We start from the raw sequence: 21,755 nt of genomic DNA, 5'->3' as shown, positions 1-21,755 counted from the left end.
AAGCCAGACACAGACAATACATACTATGTGACTCCTCTTAGGTGAGGGATGCAGAACAGTCAACCTTATAAAGGCTGAAAGAACAGAGATTCCTGGGGTAATGGGAAAAGAGAAGGTGATGGTTTATTTATTTAATAAGCACTTAGAAGCAAGGGGTTGTAGTGTATGCCTTTCATCCCACCACTTGGGAAGCAAAGGCGGGTAGATCTCTGTGAATTCGAGGCCAGCCTGGTCTATAGAGCGAGTTTCATGACACCTAGGACTCCACAGAGAAACTCTGCTTTGAAAAAAAAGCAATATTGTTATAATTTATTATTACTATTGCTACTGTCATTATTAATTACTAAGGTTGAGGGCTATAAAAATCCTTGGTTTGGGGTGGAGAGACAGCTCAGCTGCTAAGAGAACTAGCTGTTCTTCAAGAGGACCCAGGTTAGAGTCCCAGCAGCCACACGGCAGCTCACCACTGTCTACAACTTCAGCACCAGAATTAGAGTTCCTTTATCTCACTCACATGGTGCACACATATACACACAGGCCAAACACTCATACACATAAAACTAAAAATCCTTTTTAAATGTTTATATATACATTATAGATCTGTGTAATATCACTGAATTATATGCCTAAGACTGATTAAAATAAAATACTCTGTCCTACTAAACTTGTTATACAAAAGGAAAAATAAAAAACAAAAAAACTGGGCATGGTAGCACATACCTAGAATCTCAGTTTGGGGGAGGGTGAGAAGGATATTTGCAATTCAAATAAATCCTGAACTCATGTGGGATGCCCCTCTGGATGCTGTGAATATGTTTATTACAATTGGCTGATGGGAGGCTGCTTTGGTCTATGGCAGGGCGGAGTGTGGCTGGGCAGGAAGTCCAGGCTGAGAGACAGAAAGAAAGAGGGTGGAGCCAGGGAGATGCCAACAGCTGCTGGAGGAATAAGATGCCAGCAGAGCATTGCCGGTAAACCACAGGGCACGTGGAGATATGCAGATTATTAGAAATGGGTTAATTTATATAGAGAGCTCGCCAGTAAGAAGCTGAGTCATCGGCCAAGCAATTATAATTAATATTAAGATATTAGGCTTCCAAATGATTATTTCATAAGTGGCTGTGGGAACCTGCAGGCAGGACAGAAAAAAGTTTGGCTACACTGGACAACTTAGTGAGACCCTTTCTCAAAATAAAATAGAACAGGGTTCAGGAAGGGAGAGGTAAAGTTGCTCAGAGGGTAAAGGCACCTGCAGCTCACATAGCATAGAAGGAATTCCTCAAAGTTGTCCTCTAACTTACACAGGGAGGGGGGAGGGAGAAAGGGAGGGAGGGAGGGAGAGAGAGAGAGAGAGAGAGAGAGAGAGAGAGAGAGAGAGAGAGAGAGAGAGAGTAGCTCACTGGCAGAGCACTTATCTACCTTGTACAGGATCTGGGGTTCATTTCCAAAAAAAAAAAGGAAACAAAAAATGAACCATACCCTCAATTTAAAACAAATCAAAACATTTCCTGTTTGGACCAGGCCTACCTAAAAGCTTTGCAGCCACTGTAGGACCAAGCAGTAAGCACTTCCACTCGGCCTCTTTCCTTCCTGCCCCTCTTGGCTGCCGACTTCTTATCCTGGTTAGTTTTTGTCTGCTAGAAACAACCCAGGAGCATCTGGGTAAGGGAACCTCAGCTGAGCAGTTACCTCTCCCAGTGGTCTGTAGGGAAGTTTGTAGGGAAGTCTTGATTAATGTTTGATGGGACAGGCCCCAGCCCACTAGAGGTGGTGGTGCCTGGGTTGTATAAGCAAGGCTTGGGAAGCAAGCCAATAAGCAGCACTCCCTCATGGCCTCTTCTTCAGTTCCTGCCCTGACCTCCCTTCATGACAGGCTACAAATTAGGAGATAAAAGAAGCCGTTTCCTCCTTTTTGCTTTTGGTCACTGTTTTTATCACAAGAGAAGGCAAACTAGAAGACTTGGTAGTGTGCCATCAACTTCTCAAGGACCAAGACACACACACAAGGTGGCTGGAGTTCATCTGCTGGCTTACAGCCCCCGGGAGGCCCCTACCTGGGCACCACCAAATCATCAGGGCTAGGAGCAGGTTCAGAGACTATTGTGCGGCTAGTGCCATGGACTGAACAAAGCAGTGACATGCCTGGGGAGAACACACTTCAAAAAGCTTTTATTAAATTTAATTTCCAAAGCACAGATACTTGAGGCAATTTTGTAAAGACCCTGAATTTTCCCAGGGCTGGTTTTGGCTACTGTAAAACACACACACACACACATACACTACACACACACATACACACACACATACACAGAATAAATTTCTGCTTGCTGTATGAGCTCTTTGGAGATGGGAATTCTCAAAGGCACTGACTGGTGACACCGGTGGCTCTGGTCCTTACTCAGGCAGACAGCTCAGCCAAGGCCCTGTCCAAGGGATCCACCGACCAGTAGTTGTCATCCCAGCCGAGGAACCAGCCCACAAAGGATGGAGGCTCAAAGCCTTGCCTCACGACCGTGATGGGGGTCCGCCTGTCTCGATTAGCTGGGTCCGTCTCGATGTACCGCTTCGCTGCAGGCATACATGGAGAAGAAATCCAGTGATTCTTAGGGTCTCCTCCTCAGGGAGAGGGTTGGGGCTGCCAGAGAATGTGGTCTCGGCCCTAATGACCACCACCAATGCTTAAAGTAAAGACCTCATGTGGACTGCCCCCAACACCGGAAGCAACAGCAACTACAAAGTTCTCAGGCCTTCCTTGAGTATATCATTTCCTCCTGCTGATTAAGATATTAAATGAAGCCAGTCCTAGAGTTCAGCCTCGAGATTAGCTACCAAGATTCTGCTTTCCCACACAGAGACCCTAACAATAAAATCCCTTCGACATCCTGGGACTTGGACATGGGCTTGCCTCTGTTCCGTTCCCCGGGAAATCCTCAGGCATTCTGAAGGGACACATTTATTTTTTCACACCTGCTATAGTTTAGACCTGGAACATCCCTCAAAGTCTGAGTCCTCAGCCTGGGGGAAGTGAGAACTCTAAGGGGTGGTGTCTTCTGCCCCTTGAGGCCCTTTAAGGTGGCAGTGAGACCCCACTCTTTCATCTCTGTTCGAAGTCGGATGGCTTTACTCTGAACACGCTCCCCACCACCTTAATACTTTGTTACAGTCTCAAAATTCACAGAGTCTGAATCCACCTGGGCTGAACCTTCCCAAATAACCCTTCTTCTTGGTAAACTCGTTGCCTCAGGCAGTTACGGAAAGCCTCTAGGGCATAGTCACCCCACACAGGGCTCCAGAGGGACAGACTATGAGCAGGAAGTCCCCACCCTGTGAATGCTAACTCCTAGAACAGCATCACCTACCTACAGCTACCCACAACCAAAGACCCCACCCACCACAACCAAAAACCCCACCCCGAACAGCCAACTCCCACAGCCAAAGATACCACCACAGCTAAAGATCCCACCCCCACTGGAGAGCCTCCCATCCTCACCAGAGGTCAAGGCTTCTGTCTTTTCCTCTTCCTGTGAGTCCTTTCCAACCCAGACGAAGACCTGGAGGTAAGACATGGAATGAAAATCCCATGAGAGATGCTGGTGACAGTCAACGCCATTCGAAAAACAAGGGCGGGAGAGGCGGAGATGAGCCGGAGGGCGTTGGAGTGGCATAGCTTTCTTTGTTTGTTTTGGTGGAGTGGAAGAATGGGCTTTGTGGGAGACCCAGCAAGGAGAGAAGGTTAGTTAATTGCTACTTAACCTCTTCGATCTAGCAAGTTTTCAATGCCACCTTTGAATCTCAAGTCTCATTGATAAAGAGAATGATAGAGATTTAGTGGTGAAGACAGAGCTGGTGCCTGCAAGAACAGAGTTCCCGCTAGGCTGAGGCATGAGCAGTCAGGTCACTGTCAGAGAAGCAACCAACAACGGCAGAGCCACAGTTGCTGGCTGAAATAGCAGTAGAACAAGGTGCAGCTGCTGTGCCAAAGACAAAGATGCACAGGAGGACCTGGAGGCTGGGCCATCACCTTCACTGGGGTGCAGCTGAGAGGTGAGGCCCCTCTGGGGGGCAGGTCCAGTTCGCCTCAGGCTGCACCCTTCCTTAAGTCTCCTCACCCCAGTCTGCTTCACTCAGAACCATTGCGACATAGGGGGCAGAGTTGGAAAACCTTCAAAGGTGTGATTCACTCAACAAATGGGTGGACAGATGCTCTTAGCCATCCAACAAAGGCTGCGTCTTGACTAGTATATGTCTAAAGATATATGTATATGTAATAAAGATATAGTATATGTAATAAAGAGTCCATGCCACCGTGAGCCTTACGACAAGTTTGGTCACACACAGAAACCTACTCTGTTGGTCTTTACACACCATCAAATTTTCTTTAAATCTTTGTGTGTATGCATGTGTGCATACTTGTGCCTCAGTGCACATGGGGAGGTCGGAGGACAACTTGGGTGTGGGTCCTCACCGTACACTTTGAGGTAAAATCTTCTTGTTCACAGTGTTGTAACCAGACTAGCTGGCTGGCCGGTGAGCTTTTGGGGGATTCCATCTGGTTCCTCTATTCTCCTCTCGCCTCAGGGACATGGGATTGTGGGCACACCTTATTACTCTCAGCTTTTCCTTGAAGTCTAGGAACCTGAACTCGGGTCCTCATGCTTGTGCGGCAAGCGCTCTGCCCGCTGGGCCATTGCCCCAGTTCTGCGTCTATTTTTATGCATCTCTCAAGATAATCACACTCAAGAGCAATTGTCACTGATCAATGGCAATCGATGTTGTCAGATACCTTAGACAAAACATGTCAGGCTTGACTGCCTTTCCTTATTTGTGAAATGTGTTCCTTAGAGAACTGGAAAAGCCTGAGCTGGGATGGGCCCTGTGTCCCTTTGGCTGGCTCAGGATTCCCAGCACTTAACATTTTGCCTGGAAGATGGAATTGTCAAGAAACATTGGCCAAGAACTGCCAAGGAGATGCATAAGCAGGTGAAGTCACCAGCAACTTAGTCAACAATGGCAGTCGAATGGCTCAAGCTGCAAACCATGATCTTCCCACTGGGCTGCCCCAAAGCCGCCCCATGAGAAAGACAGACTTTGTGTCCAGCCATTCTATAGCCTGGAAGATGCTGGGAGCAGGTACTTGACAGAAGGAGTTTTGAGCTGATGCTCCCCTGGGAACAGACCTGGGGGAGAGGAGGTCAACTTGGTGCAATCTTTCTTTTCCAGCATCCCCTACAGAGCACTGTTGGGATGCTCAGTTGATGCTGGGTGAATGAATGAATGCCGTCCATTCTGGGTCCTCCACAGCAGCCACCCTAGCAGATGACGTGAGAGATCCCAGAGCTGGGGAGTGATATCCCCAAGCCTCCAAATGACTGGGCAGCTCTGACCTGCTGCACACTTCTGACACACTAAATTCAACCTTCTTCTTACAGACTTAAGGTCAGAATGCACAGTGCCTGAGGCTAAGGGGGAAAGGGCAGGAAGCACGGTTATGCAGCCTGGGTTTCCAGTTTCCAGTGGCCATGCACCTGCCAGGCAGGTCCCACTGCTTCCATTTTATACATCTGAGGAAATGGAGGCTCAGAGAGAGGGTACAACGTGGTTTACAGCCATTCAGGACCTCCCTGGAAACACCTAGTGTTGTGTCTTTTTTTTTTGTTTTTTGTTTTATTTGTTTGTTTTGTTTTTCGAGACAGCGTTTCTCTATAGGTTTGGAGCCTGTCCTAGAACTAGTTCTTCTAGACCAGGCTGGTCTCAAACTCACAGAGATCCACCTGCCTCTGCCTCCCGAGTGCTGGGATTAAAGGTGTGCTCCACCACTGTCTGGCGATGTTGTGTCTTTTATGCCCTCCTTGTTAAGGGTCCTGTTTCTCCCTCTGCCTTGGCCTTCTCCTTCTCTCCTTAACTCACCTGGTCCCAGGTATCCAGGAGCATAACATCATCAGTAGCCAGGTCTTCCTGCATGAGCTCGCCGGGAACCTCTTCGATCTGGGAAAGGTCAGAGGAGGTCAAGCAAGAAGCATCAGCTCCCATTGGTTCCCAGGATGAGTGCACAGAGCCAGTCCTGCCTTCAGGGGCCCTTCCCCTGCCAGTGGATCAGGCTGTGTCTCTAGATTCTGAGGTTCATTGACCCCCAAACCCACCTACTTCCCTAGGCACAAGCAAAGGTGTCACCGCCAGACTCACCACAAAGCGTCCGATCCTGTTGGAGCAGGCAAAGAGGCGAGGAGGATGGGCATCCATCTTCTTGTCCTTCAGCCTTGGGGATGTACGGTAGGCAGTCTTCCCACCCAGAGCCTCCCAGAAGCCATCTATGAAGGGAGACGGCCCCATGAGCACATCTCACCAGACCCCAGACCAAACTGTACCAATATTCAACTGGCTGCTCTCCACTTTAAGATCCCAGGGGCTCGAGATAGAAGGAAATGGAAAGGCCTGGAGAGGGCAAGCTGGCATAAGACTCATGACAGAGACAACAGCACCACAGAACGGGGATAACTCTCCACTTGGCACACAGAGACCCAGAGACAGCGATTCACGTAATTCACAAAGCCTGGGAGTGATAAAGCCAGGGAGCAAACCTTTTCCAAGTCCAATCCCCATGTTCTTTCTACAACACCTGCTCTATGTGTGTTCTGGTTGTATGTGACCATTGCTATAGAAATGTATCACAATTAAACAGTTACACCTTCCTCATGTCCACTCATTCCCACCAGTCACGTTTCAAGTACTCAAAAGCCACGGTGCCCATCAGCCACCAAAGTGTGGCTGGGAAAGAAGAACATGTGTCCTAACAGTGGTTTCTGCTAGGCAGATGCAGACCAAGCAACCCTTCACTGCTTCCATGAGGTACCAAGAAGGAGGGGATGGGTTCTTAGTAGCAAAGACGACTAATGCCCTTCTCTCTGTAGCTCTAAAGGTAAGGAGAAGCCCTCTGACACTGTCACCCCTTGTCACCATCTCCAGGGTCCTCTTGGACCATCATGCCAAGTTCTCTCTCCTCCGGTGTCTGGAGACTACCCTGTCATTCACTGGCCACCAGGCTCATTTCATCCTCCAGCTCCCATCTAACACCCACGAGGGTGAAGGCACTGGAGAAGGATGCAGATGGAAGAGGTGGGGCCCTGGCTCCCACCTGGCTCTCTGCCTTCCTCCACCTGCACAGGCTGGGCTCGCAGCACCCTCAGCAGCTCCTGGGCCCCGGTCTTCTCTGCCTCGCTGGCTCCTGCACCCACCCACAGGTAGGCGGCTGACGGGGTTTTCAGCACGAAGGCATCATTGGAGTTCAGAGCGCCAGCCTTGGGCATCACCTGGAGGCGGGTGGGGCACACAGCACTCAGTCAGGAGCGAGGAAATGCAACCCAGCCCGTCCTGACAGCCCAGGGACCCTGCAGCAAGTGGACCTCTTCCCTCACAGACAGACAGCACACAGCCTTTGGACACTGAGGGGTCAGGAGGGGAACCTTGCCCATGTTCTGGGACCTGACATTACCTCAACAGCCCTGGTGGCTCCAGAGCTGCTGGCTCGGACTTGGAAGAGACGGGTACTGGCAGGGGTTGTCTGGCCCCCGTCTCGGGAGGTGCCACCCTTGTAGATGATCATGGGTTTCCCGCCAAACAAGCTCATGAGGTGTGCAGGTTCCTTGCCTTGGACCACTCGGCTCTGGCGGAGAGAGAGGAGGAGATCAGCTTTGCTTTTTCATAGTTTTTTAAATTTTATACATCAGTGTTTTGCCTGCATGTATATCTGTGTGAGGATGTCAGATCCCCTGGAACTGGGGTTACAAACAGTTGTGAGCTGCTTTGTGGGTGCTGAGAATTGACCTTAGGTCCTCTGGAATAGCAATCAGTGCTCTTAACCACTGAGCCGTCTCTCCAGCCCCCCCCCCCCACACACACACCCAACATCTTTTCTCTGTGATTCTGGATCGTTCCCTTCAGAAAGGCTACCACATCTGGCTGTGGATGGGAGAACTATGACCTGGCAGCACCACAGCACTGAGTAGGGCGAGCTAGGGATGATGGCACTGCCGAAGTCCCTGGTTGCTGCTGTCTTGGCTGTTTTCCCACCCACTGTCTCTGTGAAGCTTTGCCCTTCAGCCCCTGAGTCTGCTTCAAGAACCAGGGGACTCCAAGTTTGCAAATATGACCTTAAAAGGAAGAGCAGATTGCTTATGTGCATTCTTCCAGAATGCTGATGTCAGTCCTAAACAAGTCAGGAGGTGGAGGGATGCAAGGAGTCCTCAGATCTGGAGGCTCTGCTGTACCCCACACAGCCCCAACCTCCACCACCTTCCTACTTAGAACTAAAGCAACACATGAGTTTCCTTGTCCTAAATGTGCCCTACTGGAACCAACCATGTCATTCCTGCTGCACAACCAAGGAATGGAGACACTGCCCAGGAAAGACAGTGTCTATATACTGGATGCTGACACTTAGCCCAGTACAGAGAAAACCCTGCATAAAATCTGTTCCATGGGTCGGTGAGCAGATAGATGGATGGCTGCGTGGATAAGCGGATGTATGGGTGGGTGAGTGAATGGACCAAAGGACGGATGGATGGGCAGGTGGGTGGGTGCATGGGGAGATGGATGGGCAGACAGATACATGGATGGATGGATGGATGGACAGATGGATGGATGGCGAGTGGGTGGATGCGTAGGTAGGTGCGTGCATAGGTAGATGGACGGACAGATGGACAGATGGGCAGACGGATGGATGGATGGATGGATGGATGGATGGATGGACAGATGGACAGATGGATGGATGGCGAGTGGGTGGATGGGTAGGTAGGTGTGTGCATAGGTAGATGGACGGACAGATGGGCAGACGGATGGACGGATGGATGGATGGATGGATGGACGGATGGATGGACGGATGGATGATGGTGAGGGGGAAGATGCCTGGATGAGTGCATGAATAATTAGGAAGATAAATGAGCAGAGAGACCAAGCCCTGACTGGAGCCCTGAGAGGCACTGTTCTGACTCACCTGGACAGGAGTTCCTCCCAGCTCCTCATCCAGCTGGGCACTCAGGATGGCGGACGCAGCGACCTCATCCTGGGTAGACTGGGCACCCTGCCTAGAAGAGGGAGAGAGACTCAGCCCTAGTTTACATAGAGCCCTGGGCTTCTTTCTTGCCCTTAGCTCCAGTAACCCATGAGTCTCCTTTTTGTAGAGATGGAGCAGTGGGGAGAACCAGCGACAACAGCCTCCCCACCATGCCCACCCCAGCTCAGCAGACTGCGTTCTTACTTAGTATCATAGGTCCTACTACAATAGGTAGACCTCCTTGTCCTAAATGTGCCTGCGGGAACCTCCCTGGGCCATCCCCTGATGGACAGCCATGAGAGGGTACTGGGACTCAAAAGCAAAATGTACCAAAGTGGTCAGGGCATCTCCCTGTATGCAGGACGGGTTGGAAACAGGTGTGAGATGTGTCATCGGTAGGGAAAGACACCAGACATAGCCTCATGGGGACACCCTGAGACGGAGTGTTACAGAGACTCACGGTCCCCTGCCTCCACTTGCCAAGGCTGGACCTTGTACCAGGCGTACGCTGTAAGTCAAAAGCCTTCTTAAGAATTTTGTATCAACTGGGGATAGTGGCGCATGCCTTTAATCCCAGCACTCGGGAGGCAGAAGCAGGCGGATCTCTGTGAGTTTGAGGCCAGCCTGGTCTACAAGAGCTAGTTCCAGGACAGGAACCAAAAAGCTATGCAGAAACCCTGTCTCAAAAATCCAAAAAAAAAAAAAAAACAGAGTTTTGTATCAACCGGGCGTGGTGGCACATGCCTTTAATTTCAGTACTAAGGAGGCAGATGCAGAGGCAGGTGGATTTCTGAGCTGTTCCAGGTAGCCAGGGCTTCATAAAGAAACCTTGTATCAAAAAAAATCTGTATGTTACGTTGAGCTTAGTGGTGCAGGTTTGGAGTCTCAGCTACTTGAGAGGCTGAGGCAAGAGGATTGTAAGTTCAAGACCAGCGTGAGCAAATTAGTGAGACTCTGCCTCAAATAAAAAGTAAAGGGGGTGCTGGCCTTATAGATCAGTGGTAGTGGCTTGCCTAGTACGTCTAAGAATCTGGGCTCAATCCCCATGACTCCCCATCATAATTTGTGTATTATCTAGTTTATAAGTGCAGCTGCTTTAGAAGTATGGGGCTTTCAAACTGAGTCTGAGTGCATGGTTCCTGGGCAATCACTCTTCAGGGGGTTATGGTCATGAAGGAAAAGGGCAGACCCCGGGACTGACAGGACACAAGAAAAGCCCCGTGGAGTCCGAGAGATGTCCCATGGGGTCTCAGTTAGGGCCTGGGCCAGAAAAGACAGGAATGGAGAGCTGGGGATACTGGAGCAGACACAGAAGCTGAAGAGCTGGGGATACCTTAAACATCCTTCCAGTAATCATGCAAAAATGATAAATAAAAACTGCCAAGCTGTCAACAGGTAAGGATGGGGCTTGGTGGACGAGTCGGCAGGGGTACAGGTGGGACAAAATGTTCAGATTGACAACTTTGTGCTCTGCTCTGGGTTGGGAGCAATGGGATTACATGCTCTGCTTTAAAACAATTACTAAAATAGTTGCTGTAATTGACATACATACTAATACTACGTACTTATGTAGTACAGAATCATCTACAACCATCACAGTGGAAGCCAGCCTCTGGAGGGGACTTGGCATTGACTGGCAGGAGCTGCTGGGTTGGTGTGTCTCTGTCCCTAAGACGGCACGTCATATTCTGACGGCAAGAAGTTTAGAGTTGTGGGTGAGAAGGGGTCCCAGCAGGGTGTGGCTGTCTCAGCTCAGGCCTCTGTATCAAGATTCCCCCTGGTCATCTCGCACTTTTCCTCTTGCCACCACAGTCAGGCACAGTCAGGTCCCCACGTGCTCCCGCTGACACCAGGAGGACAGCCCAGGCCCCTCACCAGTTGTAGATGATCTGTCCCTGGCGGCCACCGTGGCGATAATTGTACAGAATGATGTAGCTGTCACCTCCATAGAACTGCCCGTATGTGGCCGGGTCCACTGGTACCTTGTTGGAGCCTTCGATTCTCCAGATCTGCAGGGGTGGAGTTGGGGTCAGACGCTGTCACCTCGGGCTAGCTGGAGACCCCAGCATAGCGGACAGTGTAGATAACAGGACACCACTCGGGTCCAAGAAAAGTCGGACAATTTATCCCACTCACAGGGCTCGTGAGAGGTGCGGCAGGGTTATGACCCAGGGTTCCTGCCCCAGCTCTTCTCACTTCCCCCTGAAAGACCCCTCAAGATAGCGCTAGATCAGAAGGCTGAGCCAGGCCTGAGTCAGACCTAAGCCCCACCCTTTGAGAGGTGCCTCTCGGGGCCGGAGTCTCCTCAACTGAAACAGTTAAGGGGAAGTTCTCCGAGCCTAAACTCTAGTCGTGCAGATGGCCTGATGCCCCGTGCCAGCATCAGCCGCTAGCCAGCAGGATTGTTATTTCATCCCCAGCATTTCCATTCTCCCCATTGTTATGGAAGCACTTGGATTTTAGGGGTCATCTCACTCAACAGGGCCACAGTTGGTTGGCCTCGGAATGACCCCTGCAGGCGGATCTCTGTGGAGATCCAGTGACAGGACTTTCATCATCGGGAGGCCCTGCAGTGACACCTGGTGGTCAAGTGGAGACACTGACCAAGCCCATTTTACAACGTTGGGCAGAGAAGTTGAGTGAGTGGGCCCAGGAGACTCAGCCAGGCTCAACTCTCTGTCTTCTAAATACTTCCGCTGCCTCCGCCCCACACTCTGCAATAACGAAAGCAAGCATCCACGACAGTAATGAGGCCATGCAAAGACGACCCTGTAGTCTCCTCTGAGGAAGACAGTGGACACCAGCCTGAAATGGACTCCGAAAACACCCCCACCTGTACTAGTCCCAAGTGCCTCATTGTTTCTCCCTTAAACCATCACAGACGTCCCAGCTTCATGCTTCTGCCTCCTACCTATTTTTACGGAGTGTTTCTAAAGCACAGAACCAAATCTGTCATGCATCTACTAAAAACAAAAGAAGGGCATCCCCGGCCCCTCCTGAGGATGGGATCAGCACCATACTGGGAGAAGTCACACCTGGAATGTGCCCCTACACCCCAGCAACAAACCCACCCCAGCCACCTCATTCCCACTTCCCTTTCTGCGGTCCCACAAAATCCCCTGGGCTTCCTTTCAACTCTGAGAACAGATTTCAAGATTCTGCTGTGGCCGAGGTCACCTCCCCTCCCAACCAGGCACTCCTAGGCAAAAAAATGGGGCCGGGAGCCCAGTAAAGAGACCAGCACATAGTAGGTACCCAGGTGATATTTGTTGCCAACAAACAAACAAAAATTAAACAAAAGAATCTCATCCATGGTGACTGTGGTGGAAAACAAGAAAGAAACCTCCTCAGGGAGGCAGAGGGTGGGGACATGAGCCACAGGGGCCTGGGAGAGAGGGGACAGAAAGGGAAGTATCCAGCAAAAGCCAGCCCAGGCACAGAATCCTGCTCCTGCCTGGGCCCAGCAGCAACTGAAGCCGGAAGGATGTCTAGGTCTCTGTTTGGTTTGGGTCTCCCTTACTCTGAGTTACTTGCTCAGCTCGGTATGTTACTCCCTCAAGGGGCACCTTGCTGACCTATCTCAGCTGCCTGCGAGGCTGAAGGCAAAGACAGTCACTGTCTGGAACCTGCGGTCATTGCAAGAGCAGCTTTCTCACCCCGCCCAGATATGCGGACCTCCTCAGACCTCCTTGTGAACCAGATCTGAGGTGCTGACTAGACCACGCTCTGGCCAGGACTGCTTGCTTACACACACACCTCCAGCCCCTTCTCTCCCTCATGTCCAGGCTGTGAAGTTGGACTTGGGGACCACGGGCCCCTTTTCTTGTTCTCCCCAGTGTGGCTACATTGATAAAATCACCCCCATCTGCCCTTTGCCATTCTTTACCTGGTCAATGGGACAGCTGACTGAGCCAGGTCTTTGCTCTAGACCTGAGGTTCCATTACCTGCTTCTGGCCAGTGCCGTCGTCGTCCATGCCATGCTGTGCGGCCATGGCGGTGGAGGTGTGCAGTGTTGCGGCATCAAAAGGCACCCGCTCCACGTTGGCAATGTGGCTGGAGAGGTAGGCCAGGCCGGGGCCATCTGTCTGGTCTGGGTCCCGCCAGTTCTTAAAGAACTGCTTGAACAGTGGGGTCTCTCCACCCTCTGGGAGGACGGAAACCTGAAGAGGAGAGAAGGGGAAAACATGGCAAGGCTGCCTAGCAAGGGCCTCAGAGAGCCTCGGGTGCCCATCCAGTCCCCAAGGAGGACGATGGACTCCTCCCTCCCTTACCCCCACTGAATCTGTTTCTCCCTGGCCTCAGACCATTACCTGGGTCTGTCTGGGATACTCCATCTTGGTGATGAAGTCAGAGGCTGTTTTGAGGGCAGCCTTCCGCTCTTCAGTGTTGGCCTGCTTGCCTGCCGGAAGCCAAGGGAAAGATGCCAGGTCACAGCTGTGCTGGTCTGAATACAAATGACCCCCACTGGTTCATAGGGAGTGGTGCTGTTAGGGGGTGCGGCCTTGTTGAAGGAAGTGTGTCACTGGGGGTGGGCTTTGAGGTCTCAGATGCTCAAGCCAGGCCCAGCGTCACTCTCTCTTCCTGCTGCCTGCTGATCAGGATGTAGAACTCTCAGCTACTTCTCCAGCACCATGTCAGCCTGCATGTCACCATGCTTCCTGCCATGATGATAATGGACTAAACCTCTGAACTGTAAGCCAGCCCCAATTAATTGTTTCCTTAAAATAGTTGCTGTGAGTCAGGCAGTGGTGGCGCACACCTTTAATCCCAGCACTTCGGAGGCAGAGGCAGGTGGATCTTTGTGAGTTCAAGGCCAGCCTGGTCTACAAGAGCTAGTTCCAGGACAGGCCCCAAAGTTTCAGAGAAACCCTGTCTCAAAAAAAAAAGTTTCTGTGGTCATGGAGTCTCTTCACAGCAATAGAAATCCTTACTAAGACAGCAGCTCAGAGGTCCCAGGAGAGTGCAGCAGCCCCACATCCCTACTCTCCTTAAACTTAGACCATAGGTAACCAGGGAGCACCACCCTAAACTGGGGGCTTCTAGTTACAAGAGACGCCCCCTCTGGGGTCCTGGCCAGTAACAGCAACCTTGCTAACCACTGTGGCTCACTTACTGAACACAGATTTGATGCCATAACCACACATACATTATTTCATTTAATCCATATTACAGCCTTAAATCCGAGAGGTCATGGCTGTCTTGTCCCTCTTATATATAAGAAAGCGGGTGTTTCAGAGAGGTCACAGGAAGCTGACCTGCTGCGTCAGTACAAACACCGGGCTGCATACCCTGCGCAGATGTCCCCTTCCGAGGTGACACACTCTTTCTGCTCCAGCCATGAGAACCTCAGAGTCAGCTGAGGCCCTGACTGGTCCATGCCCAGATCGCCTGGACAGCCAGCCCAGCCCATTCTTGCGGTCTCCACCCCTGCCTCCCTCTCGGTTCCCAGCACCAGTCTCAGCGCATCTGAGGAATCCCTGGGGATGAGTGGGAGAGGGTTTCTCAGATGTCTGTGGGCTCTCAGAAACAACCAGGCCCAAGAGCCTCACAGGAGCAACTCCATCCACAAAGACTTCCTTAGTGCCCCACCCCCTGGCAGAGAGCAAGCCACACAATAGCGTATGGCTTACCCCATCCAAAATGCTGGCCTGCAGGAGTTTGAGACCCACAAAGCTACACTTTTTAAAGATACATAAATGTTCTGTAGGACCGATCTTGTCAGTCACTTGGCAAACAGTCATTTGAGCCCTAGCAAGGCCTCAGACTCAGCAAGGGGCGAGGATCCTACAGTGAGCCAGCTGCAAAGCTAGGCATTAGCTTAGCATCCTGATCGTTTCTTATTGTGACAGTGTTCTCTCTGGGGCTGAGACCCCTGAAGCCTCTGGAGACCAGTGGAACCTAGGCACCTCCCGCACCTTTCCAGACAAAGATTTTCCCATCTCGGCCATGGTCCAGGATGAAGCAGTCCTCAGTTCTCAAGGCGCCCTGGGCGAATGGGTTCTCGTCGGCCACGAGGGAGACTGACATGCTGCCTGCACCGTTGGAGACCTGTGGGGATGGAAGGGCCACGTGAGCACCTAGAGGGGCAGATCAACGTCCAGGCCCCTCCAGCCCTGCAGCACAGCCAAGCAGGTGACCCAGCGTGTGACATGGATGCTGCACCTGGAATAGGAAGGTGGATAAACAGAGCAGAGGGAGGGTCTTGGGGCTGGGCATGGAGCTCTGCTTGTCTAGTATGAACAAGGCCTGGGGTTCTCGTCCTCCAGTACCACATGAACCCCGTGTGGTGGTGCACTCCTGCAATCTAGAACTCAGGAGGAGGAGGCATTCAACGTCATCCTCACAGCTCAGCGAGTTCAAGGCCAGATGAGATGCTGAGACCTCATCTCAGTAAAAGGTGTCGGGCCTCTGAGAAGTGGTAAAGAGTTTGCTGGGAAGCTTGGGAAACCAGGAGTATTGAGAAGGAAATGACAAGGGCCAAACACTATGTGCCACCAGGACTGTGCTTGGAACGAGCTTGGAGAAGCAGGAGAATGCCTCTCATTGGTTGGCAGCATTGGCCTCCTCTCAATGGCTTAGCTGGAAAGTCTGCCTGCTTACACTAGGGCTAAGAAGCCAGAGGAGGGGATACGGGCTCTCTCCTTGGTATTCCTGTAAACCTCAGAATCCTAATAGAAAGAGTGCATTGGACTTAAAACCAAGATGTCCACCAGCCAAATTTCATAAGACTGGCTCAGAGTAAGCAGAGGCTCCAGAGTCCCCGGAGAGGAAGATTTGGGAGCTGGAGACTGCCACATAGCAAAGCCCACGGGCTCATCCTGGATTCTAAAATGATAGGGGAGGGGCTAAGACTGGCACCAGACCAATTTGTGCACAAGCCAAGGCCTGGACTGGACCCCAGCACTGAAAAGTGTACCCAAAGACACACAAGGAAGACATTATCAGAAATGTTAGCCATCACCTTCACCGAGTTCTAAGATTCTTTCTCATCACCTCTTTCGGCCCAGACTCTCAGAAATTCTATAGAATTCTGCAAAGATCAAGGTTAGCCTGGGCTACACAGTAAAACAAGATCCTGTCAAACAAATACAATAACAAAATCCCAAACTCAATCCAAAACAACAACAAAAGTCTGTTTCTTTCTGCAAGGAGGGGTGGGGAGCCAAGTAATACGAGATCAGCAGCCGAGCCTAGGACAGCTGAGGGAGCCTCCTGCCTCCCCAGCCTGACCAGGGTGGGTGTGGGAAACAGTACTCCTGGGGCTCACCTTGTAGAGCTTAGCAAGTTTCCGGTTGGCTGCATCCTCCTTTGCTGTGTCCTCGGTGCCTGCAGGCAGGTCTGGCTTGGGACCCAGCACCTGGGGAAGGTGTGGAGATGGGGGGAAGGGTGACCATGAGCACTGGGGCTTCTGAGAGAGCTCCCCAGCAGGCCAGCCTACGTGGACAGAGCCTGCCTGTCCCTGAAATCTAGAACCGATCCCTTTGGGGAAAAAGTTCCCATGACCTGCCTGTCAATGCCCTTCCCTCTGGGTGCCCCGTCTCCAGACTAGCCCTTCCCCTAGTCCTTCCAACCAGGACTGGAGGGGCTCTCCTTTACCTCCCTCCATTCACAGCAGGGGGTGCTGAGAGCAGGAGAGACAAGCTTACTGGCTCACACAGCTTCCAGGAGGCTGTCAGAACTGGAACCTCAGCTAACAAGGCTTCAAGTTTGTTTGTTCTGTTCATTAACAGACCTTAACATCCCAGCTACTGTCCCTGATGTCTGTTCCATTCGAGACCTTAACATTCCGGCTACTATTGCTGATGTCTGGGATCTTTTTCTTTCTCCCAATAAAATCCTTGTGCTCCTTACAAAAGTCAGAACTGGATGCCCCAGCAAGTGGGAGCATACAGCGGCACAAGGCAGACATTCCCCCTTTCGTTTTCCGGGGAAGCTCGTCTTGTTGGTAGATTCTCAAAACATGGTAACTGACAGCCGCATCACAATGCTAACCAAATGAGCCATAAATAAACAGGAATGTCAGAAGAGGACACTGACTGCTGGGTTGCAATAGTTTCAGGTAGTCCTCAAGAAATTTTGGGACACCTCTTTGCTAACCTGCTCCTTTGGAAGGCTCGGTCCTCCTTGCTGGAGGGTGGACACACAGTCCCAGCATACACCACGCCCTGAGATTTCAACTTAGTTCTCAGGGGAGTTACAGTTGTAGGAAGCTATCTTCCTACCTCCTAAATGTTCAGGCCAGGTAGAAAATCAAAAAAGGTCTTCAGGAGCAGGAAGGAATCTGACAAATAACTCTTTATAAAGAAGGCAGGAGTAGACTCCCCCTACCCCACCCCTGTTCACCCCACCCACATCCCACAGACACCTGGAGCATTGCTTCTGGCTCTGCACCCTCTTCAGACACGTGTACTTGGGCACGGCCACTCCTCTCGTTGTCCCGGATGCCCTTGGACACCTGTGTGGCCTTCAGCCTTTCAAATCTGTTGCTGTTGGTGCCGCACCACTGATAGATATTCTGTAAGACAGAGACCCCAGGACGTCAGAGTCCAGCCTTTACACAAGCCGGCCTGAAAGGGTGGCAGTGTGCACACTGTGCCTACGTACAAGCTCCCCTTGGCCCACACTGGCCCAGGTGAGGGCCAGCACAGCACACACATGGGTCACACAAGGGCAACAGGGTGCTCTCTGCATTCGAGGGTACTGACATGCACAACAGCCTCAAGATTGCTGGCTGCTATGGACTGCATATAATTTGTTCCTCTGAAGTTTACGTTAAAGTTTGATAGTCATTGTGGGTCTATTGGGACTAATGTTTTTCATTTAGGTTCAGTCTTTCCTGCTACACCGCTGTCTCTCGACTGTTTTACACAGGCCATTGGCCCGTCTACATCAGCCATTCTGTAAAGAACCCCATCACGCCCCAGCCCGTGAGCCTAAATCAACTTAAGCTGTGCAATCTCTAAGCTTCTGTTATAGAGTCCCCTGCTGGTGGGAAGCGAAACTGCAAGCACTGATGACCTACAGCTCCCACAGTGTCCCTGGCCTTCACTCATCTGTGTGCTAGCGAGTTTTCCTGTCACCTCGACACAACGTAGTGTCACCTGGGAAGAGGAAACCTCAGCTGAGGAGTGCTACAATCAGTCTGGGCTGTGGCCATGTCAGTGAATGACTGCTGTGATTGATGGGGAGGACCCCGCCCACTGTGAGCAGCAGCTTCCCTAGGCAGGTGAGTATGCAGCCCTGGTTCCCTCGGTGATGGACTATGACGTGGAAGTATAAGCTGAAACAAACCCCTTCCACCTCTCGGTTGCTGCTGGGCAACCAAGAACACAGCAACAAAAGCAGACTACAACACCCTGGGAGCCAGTATCCCACCCTAAGCCTGAACTGCAGAACTGCAGGTATATGCCCTAAAAGATCCGTGCCAGCGTGTTTGGAGCAGCCCTAACCAGAACCAAGCGAGCGCCCACGACAACAGGCATGCAGCAGCTGACTACCTATAGAGTCAACTCTTACAAAGCAAGGGGTGCCTGAGCTACACCCAAAGGCAGCACTAGCGTGGAATCTCAGAAAGGCAAGGTTTAAAAGAAGAATTCACCAAAAGAGGACGGTCTCTTGTACATAATCAGAAATGTGCAAAACAAGCCTATCCTGATGAGAGAGTTTCAAAGGAGGGGTAAAGGGACTAGGAAGGGACAGCCAATGCTTCCCCGGTAACCGCAATGTTGTATTTCCTGGTCTTCAGTTAGATAGGAGCTTGACAGGTATGTTCACTGGGTGAATTCCACAGAACAGCAGTCGGGATTAGAACACACCACGCCATTTTACTTCAACAAAGAAACTATACTGAGGCTGGAGAGGCGGCTCAGCAGTTAAGAGCGCTGGCTGCTCTTGCAGAGGGCCTGGGCTCGACACCAGCACCCACATGGCAGCTCACAGCCACCTGCAACTCCAGTCCCACAGGATCCAACTCCCTGTTTTGGCCCTGTAAACACCAGGCACGCACACAGTACACAGACATACATGAAGACAAAACACCCTTACACATAAAATAATTCTTAAGGCTTTTATTAAAAGCCTGTGCTAAGTCAAGATAGGGCATTAGGCCACAGATACATACTCACAGAAGTTTTGGGGTGCAGTGTCTGGCTGTGAGCATTGCAGGTTTGTGCTCTGTGGAGCTACGAGGCATGAAGGAAACCACCCACTTACCTGTAAGTAGGCCTGGGGATAAGCACCACGCACATGGCCACATACCAGTACATATGCAGCCAATGATGTCATACACTGTGCGTCCAAGTCTACATGTCGAGGCACTCACTGCGGTGCTAGTGTCCACAGCGGACAAGAGCCTGCAGGTTTTGCCCACAAATGCCATGGGCTTAGAAATGAGCGTCTGTATTTTAATAGGGATGTGGCTGTGCGTGTCAAGAGATATCAGGGAGTCTGCGCATCAAAAACATCGTGTAGATGATGAGGACCTGAGATCCATGCATACATGAATGACACATCTGGGTCGACGTGTGGGAATCTCATCCACACTGGGTCGGTCTGCCCGACACTGGGCCTTCTGGTCCCTGTGGTCTGTCCCCGTTCACGAGTGCTTCCCCTCCCCAGAGTCAGATCTAACCCAGACGATCACAGTTGCCCTGGAAAGGGGCAGGCCAGACTCACGTTTCCCAGGTCCAGAATGAAGCAGTCACCATTGTTGAAGCTGTCCCAGGACACAGGCACCTCAGTGGCTCGGACTACACGGCGTCCTTTGACCTGGAAGAGCCTCTGCACCACCACCTCATTGGGTACCACATGCTTGAATCCGGATGCCACGCCTCCTTTCTGTCAGGCCAAGGAACAGTGTTAGTCCAGGAAGAAGGTCCAGTGAAGTAGATATGGAGGGGGCACAGGACTGGGGGGAGGGAGATTCTGTCCAGTGGGTGCTCAGCTAACTCAAGACTGCCACTGTTACTGTGTCCAATTCTGAGACATTCTTTTCTGGCGTTCAGAGAATGAATGACATTTACCCAAGACCACACAACTAAGGAGGAGTGTTAGGTTCCCTACACACTACATTCCACTGAATCTCACACTTCCCCCAAAAGATCCCTGGAGTTACTTTCCTGAGTCAAAGGGCTGCAAACACTCCTCGTTCAAAACCAGCATCCCCAAGGGACGCTGCAACAACCTATTCACCATCTTCTTCAAGGAAAGAGACCCAGGATCAAAGTGTAGGGGATGTTCCTTACTCACCGACCCTGCCTGCTGCACAATGCACAGGAGCACAGCAAAGGCTCCTAGGCTGAGCATTCTGTCTGCCTCTGCTCTACACAGCCCCTCCCTCGCCACTTTGCCCGCCTCACTGTGTTTGAGCACCTGTTCTGAAAAGCACACGCTAAGTGCTAGCCCACTCATCTCCATTCTCCGCACTGTCCCAGGCTCTCTGAAGGCCCTCCTGGACTTCCCCAGGCCCATCATCCTTCTCCTCCCTCCTGTGGTGCTGAGTGGCTTGGGCCTTCAGAGGCAGGCAGCGGGAAGGGGCACCTCCACCACCGTGAATGATGACTCTAATAATCTCTTTCCCTCTCTCTGCCTCAGCTCAGGCCTGTCCTCCACCCTTCAGCCACCACCAAATTCTGGAGGAGCCCATTCATGGGCTTCCCTGCCACAGATGTCACAGGCCCTTGATTCAGCAGGAAGCCAAAGGAAGCTGGCTGGGCGGTCTCTGGTTCCAGGGACTCACCAGCCTTCAGCCTTACACTTATTTGCCCAGCCAAAGCCCAGAGAAGTGAGGGCACTTCCTCAGCCATGCTCAGCAAGCCTGTGGCACGTCAAAGCTTCTTCCCATTCCCACACACCTTAGGGTGGGAGCTCAGGGGCTTCTCTCCCTCAGACCGCCCCAGCCAGGACCTTGGCTGCCTATCTTCCTGCAATGCTAAGTCTGACACTGGCCATACAAGCTTGATGGAGGGGAGGAGGGAAAGGCCAGGAACCAGGTACCTGTTCTGCACAGTAACAGTGAGTGTGATGGACGTGTTTGTCACGTGACCATACCCACTATGCCACATACTCCACACCTCTCTCACAGGTGAGGAGGGCAGAGCCCACACCTGAAGAGACTTGCCCAAACTCTTGCAGTGGGGCGGCTGGCGGAGCCGTGATCAAAACTCAGTGTGTCTGAATCTGCAAAGCCATGTTCTCCTTAGAGTCCTAAGGGTCATTCATCTAGTACAAGCCAGTTCCCGTTGCTGGGGCTGGAGCGCCCCCTGGTGGCCATTCTTGATATAGACGTAAGCCCTATTCAGCTTTGCAAGCCTCAGTCAAAAGGCTCAGTTCTGACTGAGCTACCCTAACACACTCAAGAGCACTTCTGGCATAGCTGTGGGTGCCACTAGGAATAAATGAGCCCAGTGTGGAGCGGGGCCATATCATAGCTTCCACTCTACTTAGGAAGTCCACAAGTCAATAGTAAGCCAGGAACTTTTCCCATCATAGAGAGAATAAATTTAAGTTCTGACGTGGGCCCAGCTGGCCATGATGCCTGAGATTCAAGAATGTGACTGGGGTCTAGAGGAGGGCAAGAGCCGAGGCAGGACAGTCCTAAGAGTCACCGGGGACCAGGGAGGAGTGGTATCACCCACTTCCCACAGGCCCCTAGGGCACCATGACTAAGCGGTAGTAAGGCTGGGCACCCGCTCTCCATGCAGGACT

The 21,755-nt window shown here is 51.6% G+C and overlaps 1 protein-coding gene across 4 annotated transcripts in view; it reads right to left on the bottom strand.

The window, feature by feature from the left end:
• Positions 1-2,143: 2,143 nt before the first annotated feature.
• Positions 2,144-21,755, bottom strand: part of Gsn (gelsolin) — a 55,016-nt gene continuing 35,404 nt past the window's right edge. For all 4 annotated transcript variants that reach the window (XM_075985998.1, XM_075985999.1, XM_075986000.1 and 1 more), the window contains 14 exons: positions 19,725-19,886; positions 17,416-17,565; positions 16,318-16,407; positions 14,966-15,098; positions 13,361-13,449; positions 12,995-13,210; positions 10,925-11,058; positions 8,990-9,080; positions 7,490-7,660; positions 7,133-7,307; positions 6,184-6,308; positions 5,908-5,985; positions 3,491-3,551; positions 2,144-2,568 (listed from right to left, as the gene is read on the bottom strand). In XM_075985998.1, the coding sequence (XP_075842113.1) occupies positions 2,399-2,568; positions 3,491-3,551; positions 5,908-5,985; positions 6,184-6,308; positions 7,133-7,307; positions 7,490-7,660; positions 8,990-9,080; positions 10,925-11,058; positions 12,995-13,210; positions 13,361-13,449; positions 14,966-15,098; positions 16,318-16,407; positions 17,416-17,565; positions 19,725-19,886 (1,845 nt within the window). In that variant the 3' untranslated portion in view covers positions 2,144-2,398. The remainder of the gene's footprint in view (positions 2,569-3,490; positions 3,552-5,907; positions 5,986-6,183; positions 6,309-7,132; positions 7,308-7,489; positions 7,661-8,989; positions 9,081-10,924; positions 11,059-12,994; positions 13,211-13,360; positions 13,450-14,965; positions 15,099-16,317; positions 16,408-17,415; positions 17,566-19,724; positions 19,887-21,755) is intronic.

Source organism: Microtus pennsylvanicus, chromosome 9 (assembly GCF_037038515.1).
Source record: "Microtus pennsylvanicus isolate mMicPen1 chromosome 9, mMicPen1.hap1, whole genome shotgun sequence".
Taxonomy (NCBI): domain Eukaryota; kingdom Metazoa; phylum Chordata; class Mammalia; order Rodentia; family Cricetidae; genus Microtus; species Microtus pennsylvanicus.
This window is presented reverse-complemented; position numbering and strand designations above follow the sequence as displayed.